General features: G+C 32.8%; 1 protein-coding gene across 1 annotated transcript in view; it reads left to right on the top strand.

Moving 5' to 3' along the window:
- Positions 1–27,617, top strand: part of KHDRBS2 (KH RNA binding domain containing, signal transduction associated 2) — a 943,011-nt gene that overhangs the window by 614,730 nt on the left and 300,664 nt on the right. Inside the window, exon 6 of the mRNA XM_074237285.1 lies at positions 8,036–8,234. Within this exon, the coding sequence (XP_074093386.1) occupies positions 8,036–8,234 (199 nt within the window). The remainder of the gene's footprint in view (positions 1–8,035; positions 8,235–27,617) is intronic.

Below are 27,617 nucleotides of genomic sequence, written 5' to 3'. Positions count from 1 at the left end.
GCATTTCTATATATTACCCCCAATTCCAGTAGCAAGAGATAGAAAGAGAAGTTCCCCTTAAAAATATCTATAAACTAGAAACTGCTTTAGAGTCTACCTGTTAAGACAAATGTAGAAACTATATGAACACAATGGTAAAATAATTTTCACACAAATAAAGTTACATTTTAACAATTGGAAAAATATTAATTGCTTATACATAAGCTGAGCTAATATATTAAAATGTGAATTCTACCTAAATTGATCTAGTTATTCAGTACTATATCAAACAAATTATTAAAATGTATCTTATTTACTAGAAATATAATAATTCATCTGAAAGAACAAAACCTCATATATAGCAAGGGAATAGATGAAAAAAATACCAAAAAATTGTTGTCTAATTATACCAAATCTCAAGCTGTATTACAAAGAAGTAATTATCAAAACAATCTCGAACTGACTATGAAATATAGGTCTAGGTCACTGAAATAGATTAGATACAAATTAAATTATAGTAAATGATCATAGTAAACTCAAAGATCCAAGCTTTAGCAACAAAAAATAATTATATCACAAAAAATGTTTGGAAAACTATAAAATATATAGCAGAGGCCAGGTATAATCTAACATTTTACATGGCACATCAAGATAAGGTCAAAATGGATGTAACATTTATACAAAAAGGATGATACCAAAAACAAATTAAAAGACCTTGAACTAGTCTACTCTGTCAGGTTTATGATTAAGAGAAGAATTTCGATCAAAAGAATATATCTAGGGGCAGCTAGGTGGTGCAGTGGATAAAACACCAGCCCTGGAGTCAGGAGTACCTGGGTTCAAATCTGGTCTCAAACACTTAATAATTACCTAGCTGTGTGGCCTTGGGCAAGCTATTTAACCCCATCTGCCTTGCAAAAAACCTTTAAAAAAAGAATATATCTAGAGAATTACAAAATGCAAAATGGAGCATTGTGACTTTATAAAATTATAGGGTTTTTTTAATTCTACAAACAATACTAATGCAAACAAAATTATAAGAAAAGTAGAAAACTGGGGGTGGGGTGGGAATTGCAGCAATTACCTCTGATAAAAGTCTCATTTCTGAATCATAAAGGAAACAGAGTTACTTTATAAAAATAAATATTATTCCTCAATTGAAAATGGTCAAAAGATTAGGAACAGGAGTTTTCACACAAAGAAAGCAAATCTATAGCCATATGAAAAAAATTCTCTTAACACTACTGACTAGAGAGTGGTAAATTTAAACAATTTCAGGTACCACTCTCACCTACCAGATTGGTTAATATGATTAAAAAATAAAAATGCTGGATGTTGGAAGGAGTCTGAGAAAACTGAAACACTAATGCATTATGGGTGGAGTTGTGAACTGATCCTACCATTCTGTAAAGCATTTTGGATCTTTACCCAAAGAACTAGAGAGTGCACAAACTTTGATTCAGCAATACTAGTGCTAGGTCTATATTTCAAAAATAACCCCCCCAAAAGGAAAAAGGACCTAATTGTATAAAAATATTTTTAGTGTGCATGGATTACATATGTTAAGGTAATATGTACTATAAAGAGGATGAAACCATTATTTGACAGCTCTTCAAAATAATATGTAGACAAATTTCTCAGAGGATTTTTCATCAGATGAAAAATGAACCACTGCCAAATGGAAAGGTTTTTTTCTTTTTCATTTTTTTAAAATTCATTTTTCCAATTACATATAAAAATATAATTCAATATTCATTTTTGTAAGATTTTGAGTTCTTCATCTTTCTATCTCTTCCCTTTCCCTCTCAATGTGAGCAAGTAATTTGAAATAGGTTATATATGTGTAATCATGTTTGACATATTTACATATTAGTCATGTTGTGAAAGATGAATCAGACAAAAGGGAAAAGGCTCCTGAGAAAGGGGGAAAGGCATAAAACAAATTCTAAAGAATGAAAATACTATGTCTTCATTCAGACTCTATAGTTTTTTTCCCCTCTGTATATGAATGTCTTTTTTCCATCTGAAGTCTTTTAGAATTGTCTTTGCTCATTGAACTGCTGAGAGGAGCTAAGTCTATCATAGTTGTTCAAGGTGAAGAGGTTTTTAACTTGGTTCAGTAGATAGTACTTCAAAAGCATCCTTATAGTTTGAAGCTGGAAAGATAAGGAATGACAGATAAGTGACAAGTGAATCAAACACATGGAATTCTAGCATGAAATATTCTATTTCTGAGTCAGTAAACTTTTCACAGCTTGAAAGGACCCAATAGATCACGTAGTCAATTTCCCTTGCCTTACAGATGAGAAAATAGAAGCCATTCTTTGAGAAATAATGAAAAGAAAAATAAATCAAGTCCTTCTCACATGTTTCTGAAAAATACTGAAACTTTCCAGAATCTCTGAATATCATAAAATTTGACTGTTATCTGTTGATCTGCTTTTAAGGAAAGTAGCTTTTGTGTTAATTCCAAACACAAAAAAGAGGCATTAATCATTCTTTTTGGATGATATGCTGATGAGTTTCTCCATCATAATAAGATTATTATATATTGGTTCAGTTTATACCTTTCAATGGTAGTTTACAGCGGATAAAGTTCTTAGGTGAGAGTAACACTAAATTAAAATTTCAGATGATTACAAATATGATGCAGTATAATGTAACAATAATTTTTAATCTGATTGATCATTAGAAACTATAGTAAAACTGTTAAAGTGTGAGAGGCAATGTGGCATAGTGAATAGAGAACAAGCCTTGGAGTCTAGAAGATAACTTGAATTCAAGTATTATCAATGACTTTTGATAGTTGTTCATTCCTGAGTGATTTGATTAGCCTTTCTATAACTCAGGAAATTTTCTTAAATGGCAAATTAAACTGCAAATGGTTACTGTTCTTTATCATTTGAAGGAATTTCCAAATGAGAGTTTCTCTTTGCAAACATGTCTAGTCAGAGAGATTTGGAAGGATATTGCTTTTATTAAAGAGATGGCAACAGCATCCATCTCTAAGATTGGAATATGATACATGACCCTGACATATCACTTAAGTGTATAGATAGTTGAATAGATAATGTAATATTAATAGTTAACTTTCCTATATTATATTAAAGTTCAAGAATTTATCTCATCACAGCCCTTTAAAGTATATACATACATATATATATATATATATATATATATATATATATTACTCATATTGTTATCCCTAATTCATAACTGAGGAAACTAAAGATCAGAGAGTTTTCCAAACTTACTACTTACTTACTACTTACAAACTTACTAAATGACAGAACTTGATTTCAAACCCAATTCTACCTCCAAGGTTTTTATCACTTTATACCAAAACCTGTTAGATGTAGATATTAGTTTTAGGTCAACATGGTGGCATAATTTTGTACCTTAAATTTTCATAGTAGATGAATGGAGTTCCATGTCCATTTTAACCACTTGATGGATATGGTTGGTTGTTTCTTGGGCTTCATTTTCAAAGAAGACCAAAATGGCATCACTATGTTTAGACAAATTCCAGAGTGTCTGACTGTGACTGAGCAAACCAATATGAGCTCAGAATGCTTTGCCACAAGTTGGGCACAAATAGTCCATGTGAACTCTTGAGTTGGGAACTCTAAACTTACAGATATCACATTTCCTTTGAGCTGCTGTGCCTTGGTCATAGAGGGCAGCACCCTCACTGATGAGGGCATGCCATGCTGGGTGGTCCTGTACCAGTGTCTCCCATGCTGTACAATCAATTCTAAAGTTCTTCAATGAAATCTTCAGGGTGTTCCAGTATCGCTTCTTCTGACCTCCTTGTGAGTGCTTGCCCTGTGTTAATTCTCCATTCTAACAATGCATCCAGCCTATCATAGTTGCACTTTCTATAGTAATACAGTAAAGTTTAGCTCAAGAAAGGACCTCAGTACCTGGTATCTTCTCCTGCCAGGTCATCTTCAGAATCTTTGATTCTAAGACAATTTTAATGGAAGCAATTCAGTTTCCTGACATGGTGCTACTAAACTGTCCAGGTTTCTCAGGCATATAGCAATGAGGTCAGCACAATGACTCTATAGACCTTCAGTTTGGCAGTCAGTCTAATATCTCTTCTCTCCCATACTTTCTTTCAGAGCCTCCCAAATATTAAGCTAGCTCTGGCAATGCGCATGTCAACCTCATTGTCAATGTGTAACTCCTTAGAAAGGACACTGCCAAGATAAGTGAACTTGTCCACTGTTCTCAAAACTACTCCATTTGCTGTAATCAATGATTCCACATATGGATGGTGTAGTACTGGCTGATGGAGCACCTGTGTTTTCTTGGTGTTAATTGTTAGAACAAAATTAGCACAAGAAGCAGAGAATCAATCCTTACTTTGATGCATCTCAGTTTTAGAGACTGCATTAAGGGAACAGTCATTGGCAAATAGAAGGTCATGTGCCAACACTCCCTCCACTCTGGTCTTAGCTTGTAGCCTTTTCAAGTTGAAGAATTTGCCATCAGTGTGGTAGCTGACCTTGAAGCTTTCTTCATCCTCAAAAGGTGTTTGATAACATGGCTGAAAGTATCATGTTAAAAAGTATGGGAGCAAGGATACATCCTTGTTTTACTCTACTGGGGTCTGAGAAATCTTGAGAGCATCATCCACTATCCAGAACCTGAGCATGCACGCTGTCAAGAAATTGATATACAATATTGAACTTCTCCGGGCTACCAAATTTTGACATAATTTTCCATAAGCCCTCATGACTGAAGTATCAAAGGTATTGGTCATATCTATAAATATTGTAAACAGACCTCTGTTCTGTTTCTGGCATTTTTCCTGGAGTTATCAGGCAGCAAACATTTTATTGACTGTTCCTTGACCCTTTCTGAAGCTACACTGGCTCTCAGGGAGGTGACCATCTTCCAAGTGAAGGATCAGCCTATTGAGAACAACTATGGCAAGTATATTACCAGCAATGACTAAAACAGAAATACCCCTGTGATAGTCATATGACAATTTATTCCCTTAACCTTTATAGAGATAGATAATGGAGACATCCTTGAATTCTTGGGGATAAACTCTTAATGCAATAAATATAGAAAATTTTAGTCAATTTTTGGAAGAGCAATGGATCCCCCACCTTGTGAATCTCAGCTGGAAGAGAATTAGCACCAGGTGCTTTGCCACTTGAAAGGAATCAAATGACATTGAAAACCTCTTCTTCAAGAAATGGAGAACATCACTAAAAACAAACTAGATGATTTTGATTACATTAAATTAAAAAGCTTTTGCACAGACAAAACCACTGTAACCAAGATCAAAATAAAGGTAATAAACTGGGAAGCAATCCTTACAACTAACGTTTCTAACAAAGGACTCATTTCTAAAATATACAGAGAACTGAGTCAAATTAAAAAATCCCCAAAAGACAAATGGTCAAAGGATATGCAAAGGCAATTTACAGATGAGGAGATCAAAGCAATTCATAGTCATATTAAAAATTGCTCTAAATCATTACTTATTAGAGAAAATGCAAATTAAAGCTTCTCTGAGGTACCACCTCACACCTCTCAGACTGGCCAATATAACCAGAAAGGATAAGAATCATTGTTGGAAGCGTTGTGGGAAATCTGGGACACTATTACATTGTTGGTGGAGCTGTGAACTCATCCAGCCTTTCTGGAGAGAAATTTGGAACTATGCCCAAAGGGTAACAAAAATGTGCATACCCTTTGATCCAGTAATACCACTACTGAATCTATAATCTGAAGAGATGATGAAAAAGGGTAAAAACATCACTTATACAAAAATATTCATAGCAGCCCTGTTTGTGGTGGCAAAGAATTGGAAATCAAGTAAATTTCCTTCAATTGGGGAATGGCTCAACAAATTGTAGTATATGTATGTCATGGAACACTATTGTTCTATTAGAAACCAGGAAGGAGGGATAGGAATTCAGGGAAGCCTGGAGGGATTTGCATGATCTGATGCTGAGTGAGATGAGCAGAATCAGACAGAAAACCACTATGCACCCTAACAGCAACATAGGCGCAATGATCAATCTTGATACCTTGCTCATTCCATCAGTGCAACAATCAGGGACAATTTTGGACTGTCTGCAATGGAGAATGCCATCTGTATCCAGAGAAAGAACTGTGGAGTTTGAACAAAGACCAAGGACTATTATCTTTAATTTAGAAAAAAAACTGATATCTTATTGTCTGATCATGCTATCTCTTATACTTTATGTTTCTTCCTTAAGGATATGATTTCTCTCTTATCAACATTCAATTTGGATAGATGTATACCATGGAAATGATGTAAAGACTGGCAAATTGCCTTCAGTGGGGGATGGGGGGTAAATAAGATTAGGGGAAAAACTGTAAAACTCAAAATAAATAAAATCTTTAAATAAGAAAAAAAACCTCTTCTTCAGTTGAAACTTCAGCTAGGAAGAGATTAACTTCAACTTGAGGTAAATGATCAATGGCTTCTGCATTGATTGATGGTGGTCTGTTAAGAACACTATAGAAGAGTTCAACACATCTATGATCATTAATCAATGTGGATTCATCAACATTGAATAGTTGAGATGCACTATATGTCTTTTGCCCATGAACAGCCTTCAGGGCATTTTTAAGAGCTAGTGTCATAATATAAGTCCATATTACTTAGTACTGGGGAGGCTGAGTCTGGTGGACTACTTAAACTCAAAATTTCTGAGCTATAGCATTCTAAATCAATGAGTTTCTACAGTCAATCAAACCTTAATATGATAAACCTTTGAAAATACATCACAAAAGGAACAGATTAAATTTCCCATAATAATCAGCAGTAAGATTGAGATCATGATCCAACCATTCTGGAGAGCAATATGGAACTATGCCCGAAGAGAAATAAAAATGTTCATTCCCTTTGACTCAGCAATTCCAATTCTAGGCCTATATTCAGAAAAAAATCATAAAAAAAATTTAGGAAAAGTCACACATGTTCCAAAATATTCATAGCAGCTCTTTTTGTGGTGGCAAAAAAATTGGAAATTGAAGGGGTGCCCATCATTTGGGGAATGGCTGAATAAATTATGGTACATGAATACTGTGAAATATTATTATTCTATAAGGAAACTATAAATAGTTAGACTTTAGAGAAGCATGGAATGAGGCTCAGGATCTGATGGTGAGCTAAGGAAGCAGAACCAAGAGAACAGTGTACACATTAACAACAACATTGTGGATGATCAATCTTGATGGAAGCAACTCCTCTCAGCAGTTCAGAGATCTAGGACAACCATATTAGACTGACTATGGAAAATGTTATCCCCATCCAGAGGAAGGAAAAAACAAAACCAAACAAAAATAATAACAAAAACAAAAACAAAAAACAACCCTTCAGTATCTGATGAACACTTTATAAAAATTATCTCTTAGGTATCTTTTCCCCTTAATCCTAATTCCTCATACCAAAAATGACTAATCTGTAAACATGTTATCAAAAATATGTATATATAATACTAAACTGACTGTTCACTACTGAGGGTAGGGAGGGTGGAAAGGGATGGTGGAAGGAAATTTTGTAATGTAAAAATATGCTTGTACATATGGATGAAAAAAAGTAAAGCAAAAAAATAAATAAGACGATTGAGAACATAGATGACCTCTGTACTTCCAAACTACATAAGATATCCCAGATTCATACTAAAAGAAGAAGAGAAGGAAGAAAACAAAGAAGAGGGGGAGGATAAGGAAGAGGAAAAGAGGAAAACAGAGAGGAAGAGCAGACAAAGGAGAGGAGGAATGAGCAAAAAAATTAGAAAAATATTAAACTAGAAGCTATATAGTGCCTGAGTTCTAATTCAATCTTACTGTTTTCTACCTATATGACTTCGAGGAAGTCACTTCATCTTTAATGCTCTTAGTTTCATTTATAAAATTATCTGTTGGATTAGATTGATAGGTATCTACCAGCTATAAACCTATTATCTTATGATACCAGATATACTATTTGACAATCTTTAATCATGCAGTTTTTGTTCACTCATCCTTTATGTATCATCCGTATATGAATTTTTTCTCCTAGGGGCCGTGGGGGTGCAATTCCTCCTCCCCCACCACCAGGACGTGGTGTTCCAGCACCCCGGGGAACAACTGTGACACGTGGTGCTCTTCCAGTACCCCCAGTAGCAAGAGGGGTTCCAACTCCTAGAGCAAGGGGAGCTCCAGCTGTTCCAGGATACCGGCCACCCCCTCCCCCAGCCCATGAGGCCTATGAAGAATATGTAAGTACAGTTAAGTCATTGACCATTATTATCACCTAGATTGCTTGAACAATCATGGAATAAATTAGATTTCAAAGTCATTAGAATTAAGAATAATCACTAATGCCTGTACTTAAACTTGATTTGCATTGCTTAGGCTTTGTAGAAGTAAATTTGATGCAATAGAGTGCAAAAGGTTCTGATTTAAGTGTTTAGAATTGTTTAAAATGAGGCTTTTTTTGCAACTGTGCTTCACACCTATTTTAACTTAATGTTAAGGTCTAGCTTCCATACCAAGAAAGCTTAATGTTATATGACAGAGAAGAATGATGTATTTTCTTCTCTTTCTTAGTGGCTATGTATGTGCATCTCTCCCTGTCTCAATCCCTCTGTCTCCATCTATCTCTCTGTGCCTTTCTGTCACTTCTCTCTGAATCTGAATCTGTCTCTTCCCCTGTCTCTCTCTCTCTCTCTCTCTCTCTCTCTCTCTCTCTCTCTCTCTCTCTCTCTCTCTCTCTCTCTCTGTCTCTCTCTCTGTCTTTGTCTCTCTGTATCTCTATCTGTCTCTGTCTGTTTCTGTCTCTGTCTGTGTCTCTATCTCTCTATCTCTCTATCTGTCTCTGTCTTTCTGTCTGTCTCTCTCTGTCTGCCCCTCTCTGTCTGTCTCTTTCTGTCTGTTTCTTCCTCTCTCTCTCTCCTTCTCTATCTCTCTCTGTATCTCTGTTTTTGTCTCTCTCTCTGTCTGACTCTGTGTTTGTCTCTCTCTGTCTCTGTCTCTCTCCATGCCTCCGCTTCTCCACATTCTCTTTCTTTTTTATTTCTCTCCTCTTGCTGGCTTTGTCTCTATTTCTTGCAGAAATACATAAGAATCAGGATTCTGGCATGAGTTAGAAATGCAGCATAAAAATATTGTTGGGTTCATTTGCATGGTTGGATTTCTATTCAAATGACCTTAATAGCTATGTTCCCTAAAGAAAGAACTTTAACATTCTTTTTGGTAAATGATTTTATAGTGAGAAAACTTTTGAGATTCTATTGCGTTCTAGAAAATAAAATTTTTTCAAAGATCCAAATGATAGGAAATCAGCATTCCATTAACTCAAACTATTTGAAGGAGGTGTTTGTATCAGATGCTGTTGTGAGAGCTTTTGAAAGAAGTACAAAAATGTTTTGAGTTCATACTTTGAGATTTCTTAGATAACGTTGGTCTTCCAGACTCCTCTCATTCTGCTTCAACACTGTGTAATAACCTTTATTTTCTCCCAGAGACTCTTCATTTCAGTGGGATAAAGTATCTAACTTCTCCAAGACAAAGAATAGTTCTCTAAGAATTTCCCCTAATAGTTTTGAAAAGGTGAATAAATAAAAAAAAAAGATTTTTCTTTCACTGATCCTCCCTCAATACATTGCAAGCAAGCAGTGTTTATTCTGCAGAAAAATTATATGGATAAAATTTTTTGCTAATTCTTTTAATTTCTGTCCTCTCACTATCTTACCTAATACCACGTATACATTTTGACACAAAAATAACTAATGTTTGTGTAAATGCTTTAAAATTTCCAAATCACTTTTTCTACAGCATTTACTTTGTTCTCCCAACATATGTGGGGTAAGGGTTAAAGTTATTATTGTGTTCATTTTAATATGGATATCTCAGATAGGCAGCTGGTGTTTCTATCGATACACTGGACCTAAAATCAGGAAAACTTGAGTTCAAATGTGACCTCATATGCTTCTTACCTTTGTTATCTATGGAAAAATCTTAACCTATGTTTTTCTCATTTTCTTCAACTATAAAATGATACTAATAGCACTTATATTGCTGGAGTTGTTTAGTACCATAAATATATTTGTAAAATATGTAAAAAGTATCTACTTCTGGCACATAGTTGGTACTATATAATTACTTATTCCCTTCCTCTTCTGTCCATTGCCACAAAACCAGTAGTTATCTAATATGAATCAAATTTTTCCTAACATCAAGTCCTAACTCTATTCACATCATACCCATTTTATCATTGATAGCACATAATCTATATTTCCCACTACATGTGATTGCTCAGAGTATATTTATTATAAATAATAATAATAATAATAATAATAACTCAGTTTGATATCTACAAAGTACTTTCCTCATAATAGCCTTCTGAGGTAAATAGTACCAATATTTTGCAAATTAAAAAAAAAAAACACATACTCAAATTGAATAAATGGCCTTAACGATCACTTTCTAATGAGTATCAAAGCTCAAATTAAAACACATGTAATCAAATTCTAAGACCTAAACTCTTTCATATATTAAAGCACAATGTTAATTTAACATAGTAGTTGGCAACCTACTACCCACAATCAACTCCTTTCCATTTCTTTTGTTGATTTGCCTTAAAAATTAGAATGACTTGTCTTGCAGGTTATACTAAAACAGACAGTGGTCCACATTTGACCCTATGTAGTTTGTTGATCCTGATTTAATATAAAAAAATAAAATAGGAACTGTTAGTAACTGTAGTATCTTTAAAAATGATGGGTAAAGGGTAAAATGTTTACAAATAAAAGTTAGATTGTATTTCTCAATCCCAGGTATCAATGTATAAAATTATTTTACTCATCCTGGTTTACACTAAAATAAAATGAAAGCTATGTGAAACATATCTATTTATATACATCAATGTATATAGATATACATATATATTTAGAAATTAAAATATATTTAACAAAATAAGAAACAAACTTTATAATAGATATGCATATATATATATACATATACAGAAAATTGTAATGAAAAGATTTTCTCCTTGTTCACCCCTTTTATTGGTGCTTTATCTCTAAGGGTGCATTTACAAGCTATGTTTATAATAAATATTTATCTTGCTTCTAATGTCTGCTATGCTATGTTTTATTGAGAGTGTCATCAAAATAATGGATCTTTTTTTCTCATATTTTAATAACCACTAAGAAATCTTCATTATTATGTTTGTAGTAGAAAATTAGTTCATGTTAGAGGATCATTATTAACTGAAAATGGCAATTATCAATTGTGTTAAAGAGGACAAAGGTGTTCAGAAGCTAACAAAGTATTCTTCTCCCTCCTCCAAAAAACCTGAGATGGGAAGGAAGGACTGGTCAGAAATTCCTACATACTTAGCAATTGGGAAAGATACTTGAGGTACACCATATAACAATTCAGAATAAAATACCAAGACTTCCTGTCTACCAAGAATTTCTTACTATTCTTAGACTATCACTCTCTCTGTAAGAAGAAAATCAAAAGTTTAAGCATCTCAATAACAAAGTAATATAAACATAGAGAGTAGCTAGCAAAATCTCATAGGTGTCTTTTATTTCACAATGAAATTCTTAGAAAAAATACTTTCATTTTAACTGACCATTTCCATCTGAGATTTTTCATTCTGTCCTTCTGGGTCTCAGAATTAAGGTTCTAACCTCATAGTAGGTATACAGATAATCAAATACATTGTTTGGCTGTCATTAAAATGTCTTACTGTAAGTGAGATTTTTTGAAAAATGAGTTTAGTGTTTGACCGAGTCTCAAAAATTGTGAAATTTAGTTCAAATTAATGAAATTTAACATTTTTAAATACCTAAATAATATAGGGGTATTTATGATATATAATATATTATAATAAATATATACTATTAAGGGGAATAATTATATGTGTATCAAAAAGATTAAAATTTTAGGACAAAATTAAAATACTAGATAAAGTGGGAAAGGTGCATATGAAATGTAAGTGAAACAAGAGAGTTTGGGGAAGGGAGGATGTTTTCTAGGTAGAGAGATTACAGTAGGACTCTTGAAGGAGAAGCGAATTCCCAAGCTATACTTTGAAATGGGAAAATGATGTTTTTATTTTATTTTGCTTTTCCAAATACACGTTATGAAAGTTTTTTACCATTCATTCATATGCATATATATTTTTCTAAGTAACACAATTTCCTTCCTCTTTCCCTTCCCACTCCCCCCAACAGCTCATATTCAGGTTAATAGCATATATAAACATTTGTGTTAAACATGTTTACAGATGTGGCAGCTAGGTGGTGCAGTGGATCGAGTACTAACCCTGGAGTCAGGAGGATCTGAGTTCAAATCCATCCTTAGACACTTAATAATTCCCCAGCTGTGTGACCTTGGGCAAGTCAACCCCACTGCCTTCCAAAATCAAAATAAACAAAAAAATTTTTAAAGATTACTCATTTTGGGCATGAGGAATTAGAATTAAGGTAAAGAAATATATAAGAGATATCTTTTTAAAAAGTTAATATAGTATTCATTAGATTCTGAAAGGTATTTTTTTCTTCAGCCAGATGGGGTTAGCATTGTCCATAGCCTGTCTAATAGGATTGTCCTAGCTCTCTGAAGTCCTGAGAGGAGCTGCTTCCATCAAGGTTGTTCATCTCACACTATTGTTGTTAAGTGTTTATTGTTGTCTTGTTCTGTTCCCTTCACTCAGCATCAGATCCCGATAGCCATTCCATGCTTCTCTAGAGTCCCACCATTTAAAATTTCTCATAGAAAAATAGTATTTGAAAATATTCATATACCATAACTTGTTTAACCATTACCCAATTAATGGGCATCCCCTTGATTTGCAGTTCTTTGCCACTACAAAAAGGAGCTACTATGAATATTTTGGATTATGTGAGAATTTTCCCACTTTTTATGATTTCCTCTGGATATAGACCTAGTCTTGGAATTGCTGAGGCAAAGGGGTATGAATTTTTTTTTGTTCTTTGGGTACAGTTTTGTTCTCATTGCTTTCAGCAATGCATTAATGTACTAATCCTCTCACAACCTCTCCAGCATTGATCATTTTCTCTTTTTGTCATGTTAGCCAGCCTGATAGGTATGAGGTGATACCTCATAGTTGTTTTAATTAGCATTTCTCCAATAATGATTTGAAGCATTTTTTTCATATGATTTTATAAAGCTTTAATTTCTTCATTTGAAAGCTGTCTGTTCATATCCTTTGACCATTTATCAATTGGGTAATGACTTGTGACCCTATAAATTTGATATAATCCTCTACATATTTCATAAATGAGATCTTTATCAGAATTACTGGTTGTGAAGATTACTTCCCAGCTTTCTGCTTTCCTTCTACTTTTGACAGCATTGATTTTAGTAGTACAAATCTTTTTAGTTTAATATAGTCAAAATCATTCATTGTGCAATTTATAATGTACTCTATTTTTTGTTTCATCATAAATATGTTATCTAGCCATAGATCTGATAGAGTATTCCTTGGTTTATTAATTTATCTATGGTATCACCCTTTTTGTCTAAATCCTGTACCCATTTTTACATTATTATGGTTTAGGGAGTGAGATGTGGGTCTATGTCTAGTTTTTGCCTTACTATTTCCCAGTTTTCTCAACAATTTTTGTCAAATAGTTCATTCTAATCCAAGATGCTAATGTCTTTGGGTGTCTCAAAGAGTGGATTACCCTAGTCATTTACTGCTATTTCTTTTGAATTTATCCTAATCTACTCATCCATGACTATTTCTTAACCAGGTAGATTTTTTTAACTGAGATTTTATTTTTCCAAATATGTGTTATAAAAGTTCTTTCAATGTTCATCCATATGCATATGTATATCTTTAAGTTGCAGAATTTCCTTCTGCTCTCCTTTCCCACACTCCTCCCCTCAAAGGCAGTCAGGGTTATATTGTACATGCATATTTTTGATAAACATGTTTATAGATTAGTTATTTTCAGGATGAGGAATTAGGGTTAATGGAAATAAATACATAAGAGATAATTTTTATAAGGTGTTCATTAGATTCTGAAGGGTTTTTTTGTTTTGTTTTTCTTCCTCTGGATCATGATAATATTGTCCATAGTCAATCTAATACAGTCGTCCTAGCAGTTTGAACTGCTGGGAAGAGCTACATCCATCAAGGTTGATCATCCACAATGTTGTTGTTGATGTGTACATTGTTCTCTTGATTCCACTCCCTTCATTCAGCATTAGATCCTGTAATTCATTCCATCCTTCTCCAGAGTCCAACCATTTATGGTTTCTTATAGAACAATAACATTCCATAGTGTTAATTGTACCATAACTTGTTTGGCCATTCCCCTCAGTTTAGAATTCTTTGTCACTACAAAAAGAGTTGCCATGAGTATTTTGAACAGGTAGAACTTTTCCCATTTTTATGATTTCTTCTAGATATAGCCCTAGAATTGGAATTGTTGGATCAAAAGGAATGAACATTTTAAGTTCTTTGGGCATAGTTCCATATTGCTCTCCAGAATGGATGGATCTGTTTACAACTCTACCAGCAATGCATGTGTCCCAATTCTCCCACAACCTCTCCAACATTGATCATTTTCCCTTTCTCATCTTATCTGATAGGTGTGAGGTGATTCCTCATAGTTGTTTTAAATTGCATTTCTCTAATCAGTAATGATTTGGAGCTTTTATCCCTTTAATTGAAAACTATCTATTCATATCCTTTGATCATTTATTAGTTGGGGAATGATACCAGTCAGCTTTGCTGACTCCCACTTTACAGAATAGTTTTAGATCTGGCAGAGCTAGGCCCACCTTCCTTTACATTTTTTTCATCATTACCCTTTACCATTCTTGACTTTTGTTACTCCAGATGAATTTCATTACTATTTTTTCTAGTTCAGTAAAATAATTATTTGATAGCTTCATTGGTATGCTACTGAATATGTAATTTAATTTGGGTAGAATTGTAATTTTTATTATATTAGCAGAATCCTGGGGAAGCTGGGTGGTGCAGTGGATAGAGCACCAACCCTGGAGTCAGGACAATCTGAGTTCAAATCTGGCCTCAGACACTTGATAATTACCTGCTGTGTGACCTTGGGCAAATCACTTAGCCCCATTGCCTTGCAAAAAAAAATGAACCATCTGTGACTACCTGGTATAAATCTTACCTGATCATGGTATATTATCCTATTAAAAACTTGCTGTAATCTCATTGCTAAAATTTTATTTAATATTTTTGATCAATATTCATTAGGGAAATTGTTCTATAATTTTCTTTGTTTTTTTTTAGTTCTTCCTGGTTTAGGCACCACATTGGTGTCATAAAAGGAATTTGGGCAAACTCATTTTTTTAAATAGTTTATATAAAATGGGAATTAATTGGTCCTTAAATGTTTGGTAGAATTCACTTGCAAATCCATCTTGACCTGGAGACTTTTTCTTATGAAAATTATTGATGGTTTCTTCAATTTCTTTTCCTGAAATGGGGTTGAATATGTTTTTTATTCTGCTGTTAATCTGGGCATTTTATATTTTTGTAACTATTCATGCATTTCATTCAAATTATCAAATTTATTGGCATACAGTTCAGCAAAGTAGCTCTGAATTATCTCTTTCATTTACTCCTCATTGGTGGTTAATTCACCTTTTCATTTTTGAAAACTATTAATTTGATTTTCTTCTTTCTTTTTTGTCACCTTAAGCAAAGGTTTATCTATTTTATTAGAGCTTTCAAGAAACCAACTCTTTGTTTTATTTATTAAATCAATAGTTTTCTTGTTTTCAGTTTTATTAATCTCTCCCTTGATTTTCAGAATTTCTAATTTGGTATTTAATTAGGGATCTTTAATTTGTTCTTTTTCTAGCATTTTTAGTTGTATACTCAATTCATTTATTTCTTTCTCTGTTTTATTCAAATGAACATTTTGTGGATTGAAGTTTCCCCTAAAAACTTCCTTGGTTGCATCCCATAAATTTTGGTAGATGTTTTATTATTATCATTTTCTATAATATAAATATTGGTTATTTCTGTTTTTCTGTTTGATATACTCATTATTTAAAATTGTTATTTAGTTTCTAATTAGTTTTTGGTTTATCTTTCCATGACCCTTTATTACATATAATTGTTATTGTAACGTGGTCTGAGAAGTATACATTTATTTTTTCTGCCTGTCTGAATTTGATTATAAAGTTTTTATGTCTTAGTACATAGCTAATTTTGGTATAGGTGCCATGTACTGCTGAGAAAAAAAAATGTATATTTTTTAATCCCATTAAATTTTCTCCAGGGGTCTCTGATATCTAAGTTTTCTAAGATCTCATTTACCTTCTTAATTTCCTTTTTATTTATTTTGCGATTAGATTTATCTAGTTCTGAGAGAGGGTGGTTGAGGTCACCCAGTTTTACTATCTATGTCTCCTTGTAATTCCCTCAGCTTTTCCTCTAGGAATTTGTATGCTATACCATTAGGTACATACATGTTTAATAATGATATAGCTTCATTACTATGGTGCCTTCGAAGAAGATGTCACTTCCTTCCTTATCCCTTTTAATGAGATCGATTTTTGCTTTTACTTTATCTAGGACCAGGATTGCTACTCCTGATTTTTTTTTTATCAGCTGAAACATAATGTATTTTGTTCCATCTTTTTTACCTTTACCCTCTATTTCAAATGTGTTTCTTGTAAAAAACTTATTGTAGGAGTCTGGTTTTTTATCTATTCTATCTACTTCCATTTTATAGAACAGTTAATTCCATTCACATTTACAGTTAATATTACTAATTCTGTATTTTTCTCCATTATCTTTAGGAAAATTATTTTTAAAAGTAAATGTAGGTGTGCTTCATCAGGATTAGGGAGGGAAGAGGAGGAAGAAAAATATTTCTAGAGATAAATGATGAGAAGTACAAATACAAGAAGTGGTATAAGGCAGAACAAGGTCCAGAATGACTTGAAGTCTATTTTAGTTGAAATGAAAACTACAAAAAAGATCAAATAAAATGAAGCCAGTTTCTTTAATGCCAAATCATAAAGATGATCTTAGGAGAAATCGTAAACTAAAAAACATAGGCCACATTAGTGTGCATGGTATATTTGAAAAACATTGAACATTACAATCTATGTAGAGAATTTGGATAAGACTATATCTGAACCTGGAAGTAAGTTTAAAATCTGGTCATCTTAGGATAACCTAATTTTGTTGGATTGATCAGTGGTATATATGGCATATTAATAAATTTGACTTATGACATAAAGCTAGCACAGAAAATTAATATATTAGAAAATAGAGTCAACATCTAAAAGGATCTTGGCATTTCTGAGATTCTAACTTTTAGTTTCTGTGATACTCTGAATAAACCAATAAAAGTTAATAACATGAAATATAATGGAGATATAGACTCCTGAATTAAAAAAAATCAAAATCAATTTCACAAGTATAAAATGAGAGGGGGATTACTAGACAACAGTTAAACTGAAAAATATTTTGTCATTTGTTAATCCAAATCAACACAATACTACAGTACTCAGAAAAGGAATATAATCTTAAATGGCACTGAAAAACTAAGCTATATTCTGTCCTGACCAGATTTTTTTTTCTAAAATATTTTGTCCCATTGTAGGTATCATGGTTTAGGAAATGAGAGAATTCATAGGAGATTAAATCATGGTAATGAACATCAGGATAAAATTTCATGAAGATTGGTCACTAGAAGTGGGTGTGCATAGCCTAGAAAAGAGAAAACAATAGACAAAGAGATATTATCAAACATTTGAAGGACTGTTATAGAGAAAGACGATTATTAGATCTGTCTTTATTTAAGGTTCCAAAAATTTACTAGTTCAGTAAAATGGGTGAATGTTTTTGAAAAGAAAATTTAGGCTTGATGAAAGGAAAAACTTTGTAATTGAGTTATCCAAAAAAAAAATGGAATTAGCACACTGTGTTTTTCCTTGCTATGAAGAGATGGGGTGACTAAATTTGAGGATAGAGTGAATTCTCAGTCAGTTGCACAATTATAATATCAGATAATTGAGGTTTCTTGTCACTCTTAGGTTCCATGATTGTTTTTATGAAAGTAGAAAGAGACTGGATTGTTGAAGACTTTAAATGCTATGATAAGGAAATTTTCTTTCATCCTATTTTTTAGTAGTCATGGAAACTCATTAAGCAAAACAGGTTATGAGTAGCAAAGACTTTCTTAGGAAGATTATATACTATCAGCACTAACTAGCACAAATGAAAGAGAAAGACCAATTCAAGGAAATCAGATAAGAGACTATCAGGAAAGCCCAGTTTTTAGGGGATGAGTGTCTGAACTAGTATTAAATACAGTAGAAATGCACAAGAAAGAATAGATATTCAAACTATGATTAAAATAACTTTTAAAAATTAACAAGACATGCTGTTTGACTATGTGAAGGAAGATAAGGAGGAGCTGAAGATAATATAAAGACTTTGAGACCAGATAACTAAGGTGAAGTTTGAGGAAGAGATAGGGAATGACATGGGCCATATTGGTAAAATTAATGAATGTGCATTTTAGATGTGCAATCTTTTAAATTAACTTTATGATTGAATTGGAGGATTAAGCAGAACATACTTTAATGTGGTTGTTTGCAATTGGATCTTATTCACATAATGGTTTGGGGGAAATATATTCAATGGCAATTTCCTTTTATTTATGTCAGTATATCACAAAAACAAAATAAATCATAAAAAAGAAACTTAATAATGGAAAAAATTGAACTATTTTCTAAATATGTGTGCAATTAAATTTTTTGTATTTTCACCTTCAAGTAATTTAAAGATATCAATAAAACATGCTAATATGCAATGTATCCAGAGAGGATGTGATTAAAATTCATTTCAACAACTACACAAGAAACCTTGGCCCAATACAATCAATCATGCTAACCTAATTTATAAAATTCATTCTGACAAATTTTTAAGAAGTTTTTCTTTACATTAGTTTTAACTAAGTCTGATGACATTCCAGCCTCTCCTATTATCTAATTCAGGTTCAGCAGTCTCTTTCCAGGAACAATAAGAGAACTCTGCGATTCACTAGTAAATCAATAGCCCTTAAAAGTTTCATAAATGAGTACAGACATACCAACTTTCAGTTTCATGTGTACAGTATGGTTTTTTAGATAGGAGAAGGAAATACAAATTAAAGGATAATTGAAATCAATTCTTCTGACATTTTTGTGGAAGGAAAGATTATGGTCTTAATCTATAATACATTTTGTGGGATGCCATACTCTGTGGCTTTTTGTGAAATAACCACTTAGTCATCACCCAGAGGATAGAGTTTTAATTAGAATTTCTGTATAACATGCCTGTTGCCTATGAATATTTCCTTTGGAAGTTTTACGGACTGATTTCTTCTTTATGTTTATCTATATTTATTATCCAGTAATTTTGGCATAATTTCATTGTGAGCTAGATCATGATGATAGTAGATTTAGATGGACCCATGAATTAAAGGCTATTTCAGTTATTTTAAGGATTATTAAGTAGTATTGTGATCAGATACAGGAAGACCTGGATTGATTCTGACTTATGGCAAGTAGTTCACATGAATTTGGGCAAGTCACTAAAATTCTCAGTATTCTATGCAAGTCACTACAACTATAAACTGCAGAAACAGTTATGAAATAAATTGGTGGAAGTTATCTCTTTACCCTGGAAGTATGCATACCAATGAAATCAAAATATTGGTCTCTATTGCTAAGGATCATTTCTCCAAAATCTTTTAAGTCAACAAAATGCTGCACTGAATAGAACTCTTGGTCTGGAATCAGGAAGACCTGATGTCAAATCCATCTCAGAAACTAAATATGTTGCCTTGGACAAGTCATTTAACATCTATTTGTCTCAGTTTACTTAACTACAAAATGAGTATTATAAATTCTTCCCATAGCCATACCTGCTAAAGGTATATTATCTTATCTTCTGATTTTTAATAGTATGACCATTAACATTGTTGGCTTGTTGTCATATGTGGTAAAAATTATTGATCATATTTTCATCTTTTTTTTTCTCTTTGACAAATTGCTTTCCAGTTCTCCAATAGCTCTTGTCACTAAAGGAATAATTTATGTTCACAAATTCAAGGTGCATCAGGTAATTGAATTTTATTCCAACTCCCTCAATTTATAGGTAAGAAAACTGAGACTCAGAAAAAGGAAAAATGAAATCATATGATATAGAGTTAGAAATACTACAAATTATCTGGTTCAGAGTCTTCCATTTTACAAATGGGAAGATGAGGCCTGTGGGAGGTAAAGAGTTTTGTCTAAGGTCATAGTGGTAGACAATAATAATAATTCACATTTAGATAGTACTTGAATATTGGCAGAACATTTTATATATCTAACTTAATTCTCATTTTATGATAAATATTATTTCTATTTTATAGTTTCAAAAAGTGAAACTGAGAAAGATTAAGTAATCCAAGTCTTTATCTTCAATGATAAAACTACAAAATCATAATCAGAACGTGTAATTTAGTGTATTTATTTACAACTGAGGGAAGCAAGTTACTGACACAGCAACCTTTCCAGTTCTCATGTTGTTATTTCTACTGTATTCAAAATAACAAATCTATGAGGGGGTTGGATGAGGAGGAGGAGTGGAGAGTAAGATTAGGCTATCATTTGCTTATCTTCCCTTTTCTTTTTGTATGACATACAGATAAAAAAAATCAATCATAAGACTTTCTGTTCAGAGGTTCATATGGCTAGTGATGATAGGGACTTCAGAAGTTTTCTAGGACAGGGGTCTTCAAACTGTTTTGATCATGAACTCCTAACAGTTAAAACAATATGCACACACCTACAATAGTTGTGCATTTATTTACTTATAGATTATATAAGGTACTATTATATTACTAATTTAAGTATAGTATGAAACATAAAACAGAGATTTATAAAAGATTAAATTATATTTGGACCTAGAGTCAATAGTGAGCCCAGAAGCTTAGTGAATAAGAGAGTTATATGGTTGGACCTATGACAATCATTTTGGATGGTGTGTGGAAAATGAACTGAAGAGGGGGAAATTTGAAATAGAGGAAAACAAGAGGCTTTTGTAATACTGTTAACCAGCAGTTCTCAGACATTCTGCTTTCAAGACCATTTTATACCCTTAAAACTTATTGAGGACAGTAGGTACATATATCTACCTATTTGTGTATAATGATAAATACTGGAGGGAGAGAAAAAAAGAAAAGAAATTACATGAAAATATTGTTTACTTGAAAAGAATAGTAAGCTGTGCATAGTAGATTTACAGTTTCATGTACAATTGTCTTTTTATTGTTCTATGGTATGATACTGCTTGTTTAATTCCATAATTTAAAAATAAAATTTAAAAAAAAGAAATTCCAGAAGCCATAAAGAGAGAATAGGACTAGCTTCCTCTTTCCTGAAAGTACTTTTCTCAAGTTTAGAAATAGGGTGGCTAAAAATATTACCTGCCAACAATAACCAAACTACTGCAAAGAATATTCTCCTTGAATTTCCTTGACTTCAAATCTTTATTTTGAATTCCTCCTTTCTGAGTTCCATCAAATTCCTTGATAGAGTTTTGTTTGTTTGTTTGTTTTCTAATCATGAAACAGAGCTTGATTTTATAATTTCTCTTTTGCTTTTGTATCATTCTTATCCTCAGGAAGAATACAGGTAGCAAAAATAAATAGAACTCTGGGTCTGGAATCAGGAAGACCTGAGTTCCAATCCAACCTCAAATATTTACTTACTAGACAAACTAACTTCTCTCTATCAATTTCCATAACTGAAAAATGAGAATAATAGTACCACCTGCCTCCCAGAGTTGTGATGAGGATAAAATGAGACATTTCTAACACAATGCATGGAAATAATAGACTCTTAAGACATGCTTATTCCTCTTTCCATTTTTCTCTGAGATGTTCTCTCCCTCAAACCTTGACAATTCCCCAGTAATGAATGTGCCTGACCCTACATTTTCCCCAGGGGTAAAGATGGCATGCAATTACAAGTCTCCTTTATGACTTTTAGAGCCATGCAGTGTAATCAGTCAACTTAATTTACAGTCATAGTTTTTTAGTCCCAAATACTCTCTTAATCATTTTTATCTGTTCTTTCATCCACAATTCATTACAATGTACTCGAAATGTCTTTTTACTATTTCAAAAATTCATTTCATCCTGGCTAAAAAAGATTCTCCACGACTAATAATGTATCTATATCCATAATCATATCTACCATATCTAATCTACATTTGTATCTATCCTCATCTTTATTTACATATACATTCATGTGCATATTGGCCATTGAGAGAGTTATTTTTTGAGTTCTAAAGATGTTTTGAGCAATATTAAAATAAGTATTTTGTCCTAAGAGGTGGCTAGTTTAAAAAGTGGCTCTTTTCATATTTTTTTTACAAATCATTTTCACTGATTTTTAGTTGTCACACAGAGTATTTCTCCAGTGACCTCAAATATGTTTCAGAATGTTGATAATTGTCCTTCAGTCTCATACCTTAACATCTCAGCACAAATACTACCTCTTTGTTGATCCATTTATTCAAAGGAAAACAGAATCTGTCATCTGTTGTGTGGTGTGGTGTGTTTTTATATGTGTGTTAAATTGAAAGACTAAATGATAAGAACTTTAATGATTCTGCCATTCTCACATAAATGGAGGTTTCTTTTGGTTCTCCTTATATTTTTCTGCTGTTATATTGCTTCTGCTTCATTGAAGTTAAGGTCTTAGGTGGCCTGCATTCATTATCTTGTAAAGCCAGCTGAGAGATGAATAATGGTTTTGAGATACAAAATTAAACCTTTAGTTCACTTCAAGTCAATGAAACTTATGAGGAAATGCTTGATACAGTGAAAAATACTGACTATAAAGTCTAAGAATCTAGGTTGCAACTTTCCCTCTTATATTTATTACCTGTGTACCCTGTGGCACGTTATTTAACCTCTCTGGACCTCAGTTTCTTAGTCTCTAAAAAGGGAATGATGCGTCTAATAGTATCTACTTGACATGGTTGTTGTAAGGTTGAAATGAGATAATGTATTTCTAGCAATGGTGAACTTGGTGCTATTTGGAATAGTTGATAAAAATTCTTTTTATTTAGCATTCCCCCCACCCACCCCACATTCTTATGTGAGTTGAACTATTCTTCAGGCACTTCCTTGGCTGTTTGCTTTAAGTCTGACTTTTCTCTATCCATTTCCTCTGCTACTCTCCTCTGAACTTGTATTTTTCTTTATAAACACTGTCATGGGAAAAAATGGCGAGGAAAATAGTGAGGACCCCATCTCTATTGTTTGCTCAGATGCTCATAGACAGCTCCATCCACCCCAGCAGGAAAAAAATAATGACATTCATTGTCTGGAAAATTACCTTGATAAATTATTATTATCATTATTATTATTATTGGTAGTAATAGTAATAGTAATAATATTTCTGTAGCTCTCAGCCCCAACCTAGACAAATGCTCTGGTAAATCACAGTTTACAAGTTACAAAACTGTAAATCTATCTCTAATTTGTGTTTCTCCCTGAATTTTTCAAGGAAATAGAGATTAGCAGCACAATATATGTTCACAAACACATATAAATATATTTGTCAAATATGTATGTAGGACACAAAATAAACAGAAAGGTAAATAAACTTTTGTAAAAGAAAAAGAAGGGAATAGTATGCACACTTTCTTGGGGAAAGAGAAAGAAAGAGAAAGAGAGGAAGAAGGAGAGAGAGAGAGAGACAGAGACAGAGACAGAGAGACAGAGAGGAATGGAGATTTTTTTAAAAAATGAAACAACAACCTTGACAAATCTGCTGTCCAGGAAGTTTCAATATCATAGTATCTGTCCCTAAGTTCTTTGTGTATGACACACACACACACACACACACACACACACACACACACACACACACAAACTGTCCCTGTTCTGGAGTCCAACACAGAGGATCTTGTGGACGACATTGCTTTCTCTATGACTCCTATTCCTGCAATCTATTGTTCTATTACTTGAAGGAGTATTTCCCAGACTACTCCTAATTTTGTGTCCTCACCATATATTCTCAGTTCTTATAGGGCGTCAGTCATATTTCCTCAGACTGGAGGGCACATTAAGTCCCTTGATTATCACTTCCCATGTTAAAACAAATGCCTCAGGGGACTTCTTTACCAAAGCCATATAAAGAGCTTCATGTGCTTGTTAGCCATATAAGGGAAATGTGAACAAAATGTAGAAGGGTATATTCCTAATTTGTTAGGGGATTAAAAAGATGAGTTATTTAGCAGTTTTCTTTGGGAACAAATTTAGACTTTATTTTCTTGACTCCCAAGCATAGAACTCTGAGCATTAGGTGGAAGGTATGGAGAGGCAGATTTATGTTCAATGTTATTATAGCTGGCTAATAGAGCTATCAAAAAGTAAAATGGGTTGCCTTGAGATATCTATCCTCCAAAACAAGGCAGACCTTCAAATAGAACAGAATGACTATAACCACTTATTGGTATGCTACAGATGAAATTTCCATTCAGGAACCTATAGGCTAGGCTAGACAACCTATCAAGGATTTTCCCATTCAATCACTCTGGCCTCTGGAATTTTAACTGGTAGCAGCTAAGTGTGTATTGCATTTCTCCATTCCAGTTTTATCCTGATTACTTACTTAATTAGTTTTCTATTAAAAGTTACATATATAGTAAGATAATTAATTGGTCATGAATTCTAAGAAATCCATGATGAAACCAGATTGATAGATTTCAGATTTAGCAATTTGAAGTGGATATTTTTTCATACTGAACCCCACCTGCTTCCTTTTTTAATTAGAAGGGACTTATGTGATGCAATACAGTATTCAAGTGAAAACAGAAGCATATGGATGCTGCTGAAAAGAAAGAAGCAACACATGGATTTTAGAGCTAAAGAAAGGCAGCTGACAGTATTATAATTTTATAGGATGCACATTTGACTAAATGATAAATGATCTTTCTAATATTTTTCAGCAGGATGCAGGTATATTAATACTGAAATTTTACAATGCTACCTTCTGTTAATGATATATTCTCTAGTGTCACTACTCCAGAGGTGCGCTCTTTGACATTTGCAGTAATATGATATTTTCAGTTCACTGTCACATAAAGGCTTATAGAAATACATACCTTGTTCCCCTTCTGAAATACCCTGTGAGTCATCGCATATTATAAAACCACAAAATTTAATGCATCTTTTTAAAAATATATATATATATATATATATATTGCAGTAAAGCAAAAATATTATGGAAATTGATCTTGATATAAAAGTTAGCCTATTAGATTCAACATTAAGAATACTTAAAGACATTAATAATCCGTCAACCAGGAAGGGAATAACTGAATTTCAAGGTAATGGTACAGAGACCAAAATATGAGAATTTCAAATATGTTTCAGAAGCTGCTCACTTATGTTGATCATTTGTCAAATTGTCTTTTTCTATTATGGTAGACAAGAATAAAACAAAATAGATATCTAAAATTTCTCTTCTGAAGATTGAAATTGGGTGAAGGGGTTAGCACTATGAACCTTACCTAGTATTCATTGCTTCTCTAGGAAAAAATCTAAATAAAACAGATAATTGACAAAAAACAAACATAATAAAAACCCCAAACCTAAAAGTTAGGGGGATTCCATTACTCATCTTATATATTCAACATTTTATTAAATTTCCTGGTCTCTCTCTGACTTCTATACCTTAGCTTAGGCTGTCTCCCCATATTTAGAATCCCTCCTCTCATCACTCTCACCTCTTTGGCTTCCTTATCAGGTTCAGCTCAGGAGTACCACATTCTACAGGAACTTTTCTCTTATCCTACAATTTGGTACTGCCCCCTAATACTTTGCATTGATTTATATATGTACATAATGCATTCTTTCTCGAAACAACAAAAATATATAAGTTCTTTGAGGACAGGGATTTTTTTTAATTCTGTTTTGCCACTGTATTCTTGGAATCTAGATGAGGGCTTAGTAGGTAGCTTTTGAATATTAAGGGTCCATAAAGGGTAATCTGTATTGAGTTGTGATATTAATTAAATTTATATACTTCAAAATGGTGATTTCTTTTGACTTCAGGAATGAAAAAGATCAAAATCATAAGTTTAAGAATTTGGGATGAAAATATTGTACGTGAAGAACTGAATTAACTATTATACTTGCCAAGAGGTACAGAGATTCAAAAAGAATTACTTTTCTATTTTTAAAAATGAGACTATAATGAGCATTTTAAATTCAATATCATAATTCAATGTCTTTATCTGTCTATTTATCTATGTCCATGTCCAAATATATTTTAACTTGGAATAGGATTATATTTTCTTTGGAATAGGGAACTCCAACTCAAGAAACCCCTATCAACACAAGTCCTTCTTTAAAGGGAACTCTCAACCTAGATCTATGATCTTGTTTAAGTATATGTATAATGTATATAATGACATTTCAATGTAATTAGTTTCTCTTATAATCCCATGTAGTTTATTATATTCATTTAAAAACATTTTTTTTTCTGAGAGGGATCCATAGACTTCACTTTACTGCCAAAGATTTCCAAGGTTAAAAATTTATATTTTAAAAACTTGCTTAAGGAGCAACTAGGTGGTACAGTGGAGAGAGCACCAAACCCTGGAGTCAAGAGGACCTGAGTTCAAATCCATCCTCAAACACCTAATAATTGCCTAGCTATGTGACCTTGGACAAGTCACCTAACCCAATTGCCTTAAATAAATAAATAAAAAGTTGTTTAAGCTTTGAAGGATTAAGTTCCATATATATTATAAACATACACACACACACACACACACACACACACACACACATATCCAGGCATGCATATAGATAAATAGATTGATGTATACATGTATGTGTAGATATGCATTTAAATATATATTACATACATAAACATAGATAGTCAGTATGTTTCAAAGACAGACTTCAATCAAGCTCTTCCTGACTTCAAGTTCAACTTTTAATCTACCACATCCTGTTCTCCCTTAATATATTATGATGCTAATAAATCTGAGTAATTCCTCATTAGTCTTTGATTAGAGTCAGACAGCATAAGTGAAAAGTAATAATTTCTAAGTCCAATAAACTAATGTATTCCTCTGAGGAAGGTAAGGATTTTGCTTGGCAAAGTTACAGATATAATGATGAGATTCAATTCAATTCAACAAGGATCTATTAAGCTTCTACTTTAGGCCAGGTACTATGCTGAACAAAGACAAAAACAAATTACTTGCCTTCATGAAACTAATAATCTAATAGAGATTTTCCTAAATCTAAATTTCACCTTTAAGTGAAACAGTTTTTTAACCTTCTAGCTTCTCATGGATTTTAGATTCATCTAGTATGGATAAAAAAAAAAGACTTGTCCTCTGAGACCATTTTGAACCATCCTTAAGCAAAAAGTTGCCCTCTCAGTACATCTTTTTCAGCTTATAACTCTCTCCTCACATCCCAAACCAGGGTATAATGCCATGAAATATCATGTTAAGTACACAAAATAGAATAGCTATCCTTATCAATAAGACTGGCTCCAAGTAAGTAGCATCTTTCCTTCTTGATTTCTTTTCCTCCCTTCCTTCCTATCTC

This window comes from Macrotis lagotis, chromosome 5 (assembly GCF_037893015.1).
Source record: "Macrotis lagotis isolate mMagLag1 chromosome 5, bilby.v1.9.chrom.fasta, whole genome shotgun sequence".
In the NCBI taxonomy this organism is placed as follows: Eukaryota; Metazoa; Chordata; class Mammalia; order Peramelemorphia; family Peramelidae; genus Macrotis; species Macrotis lagotis.
Note: the sequence above shows the minus strand (reverse complement) of the source record. Positions and strands in the feature narration are given on the sequence as shown.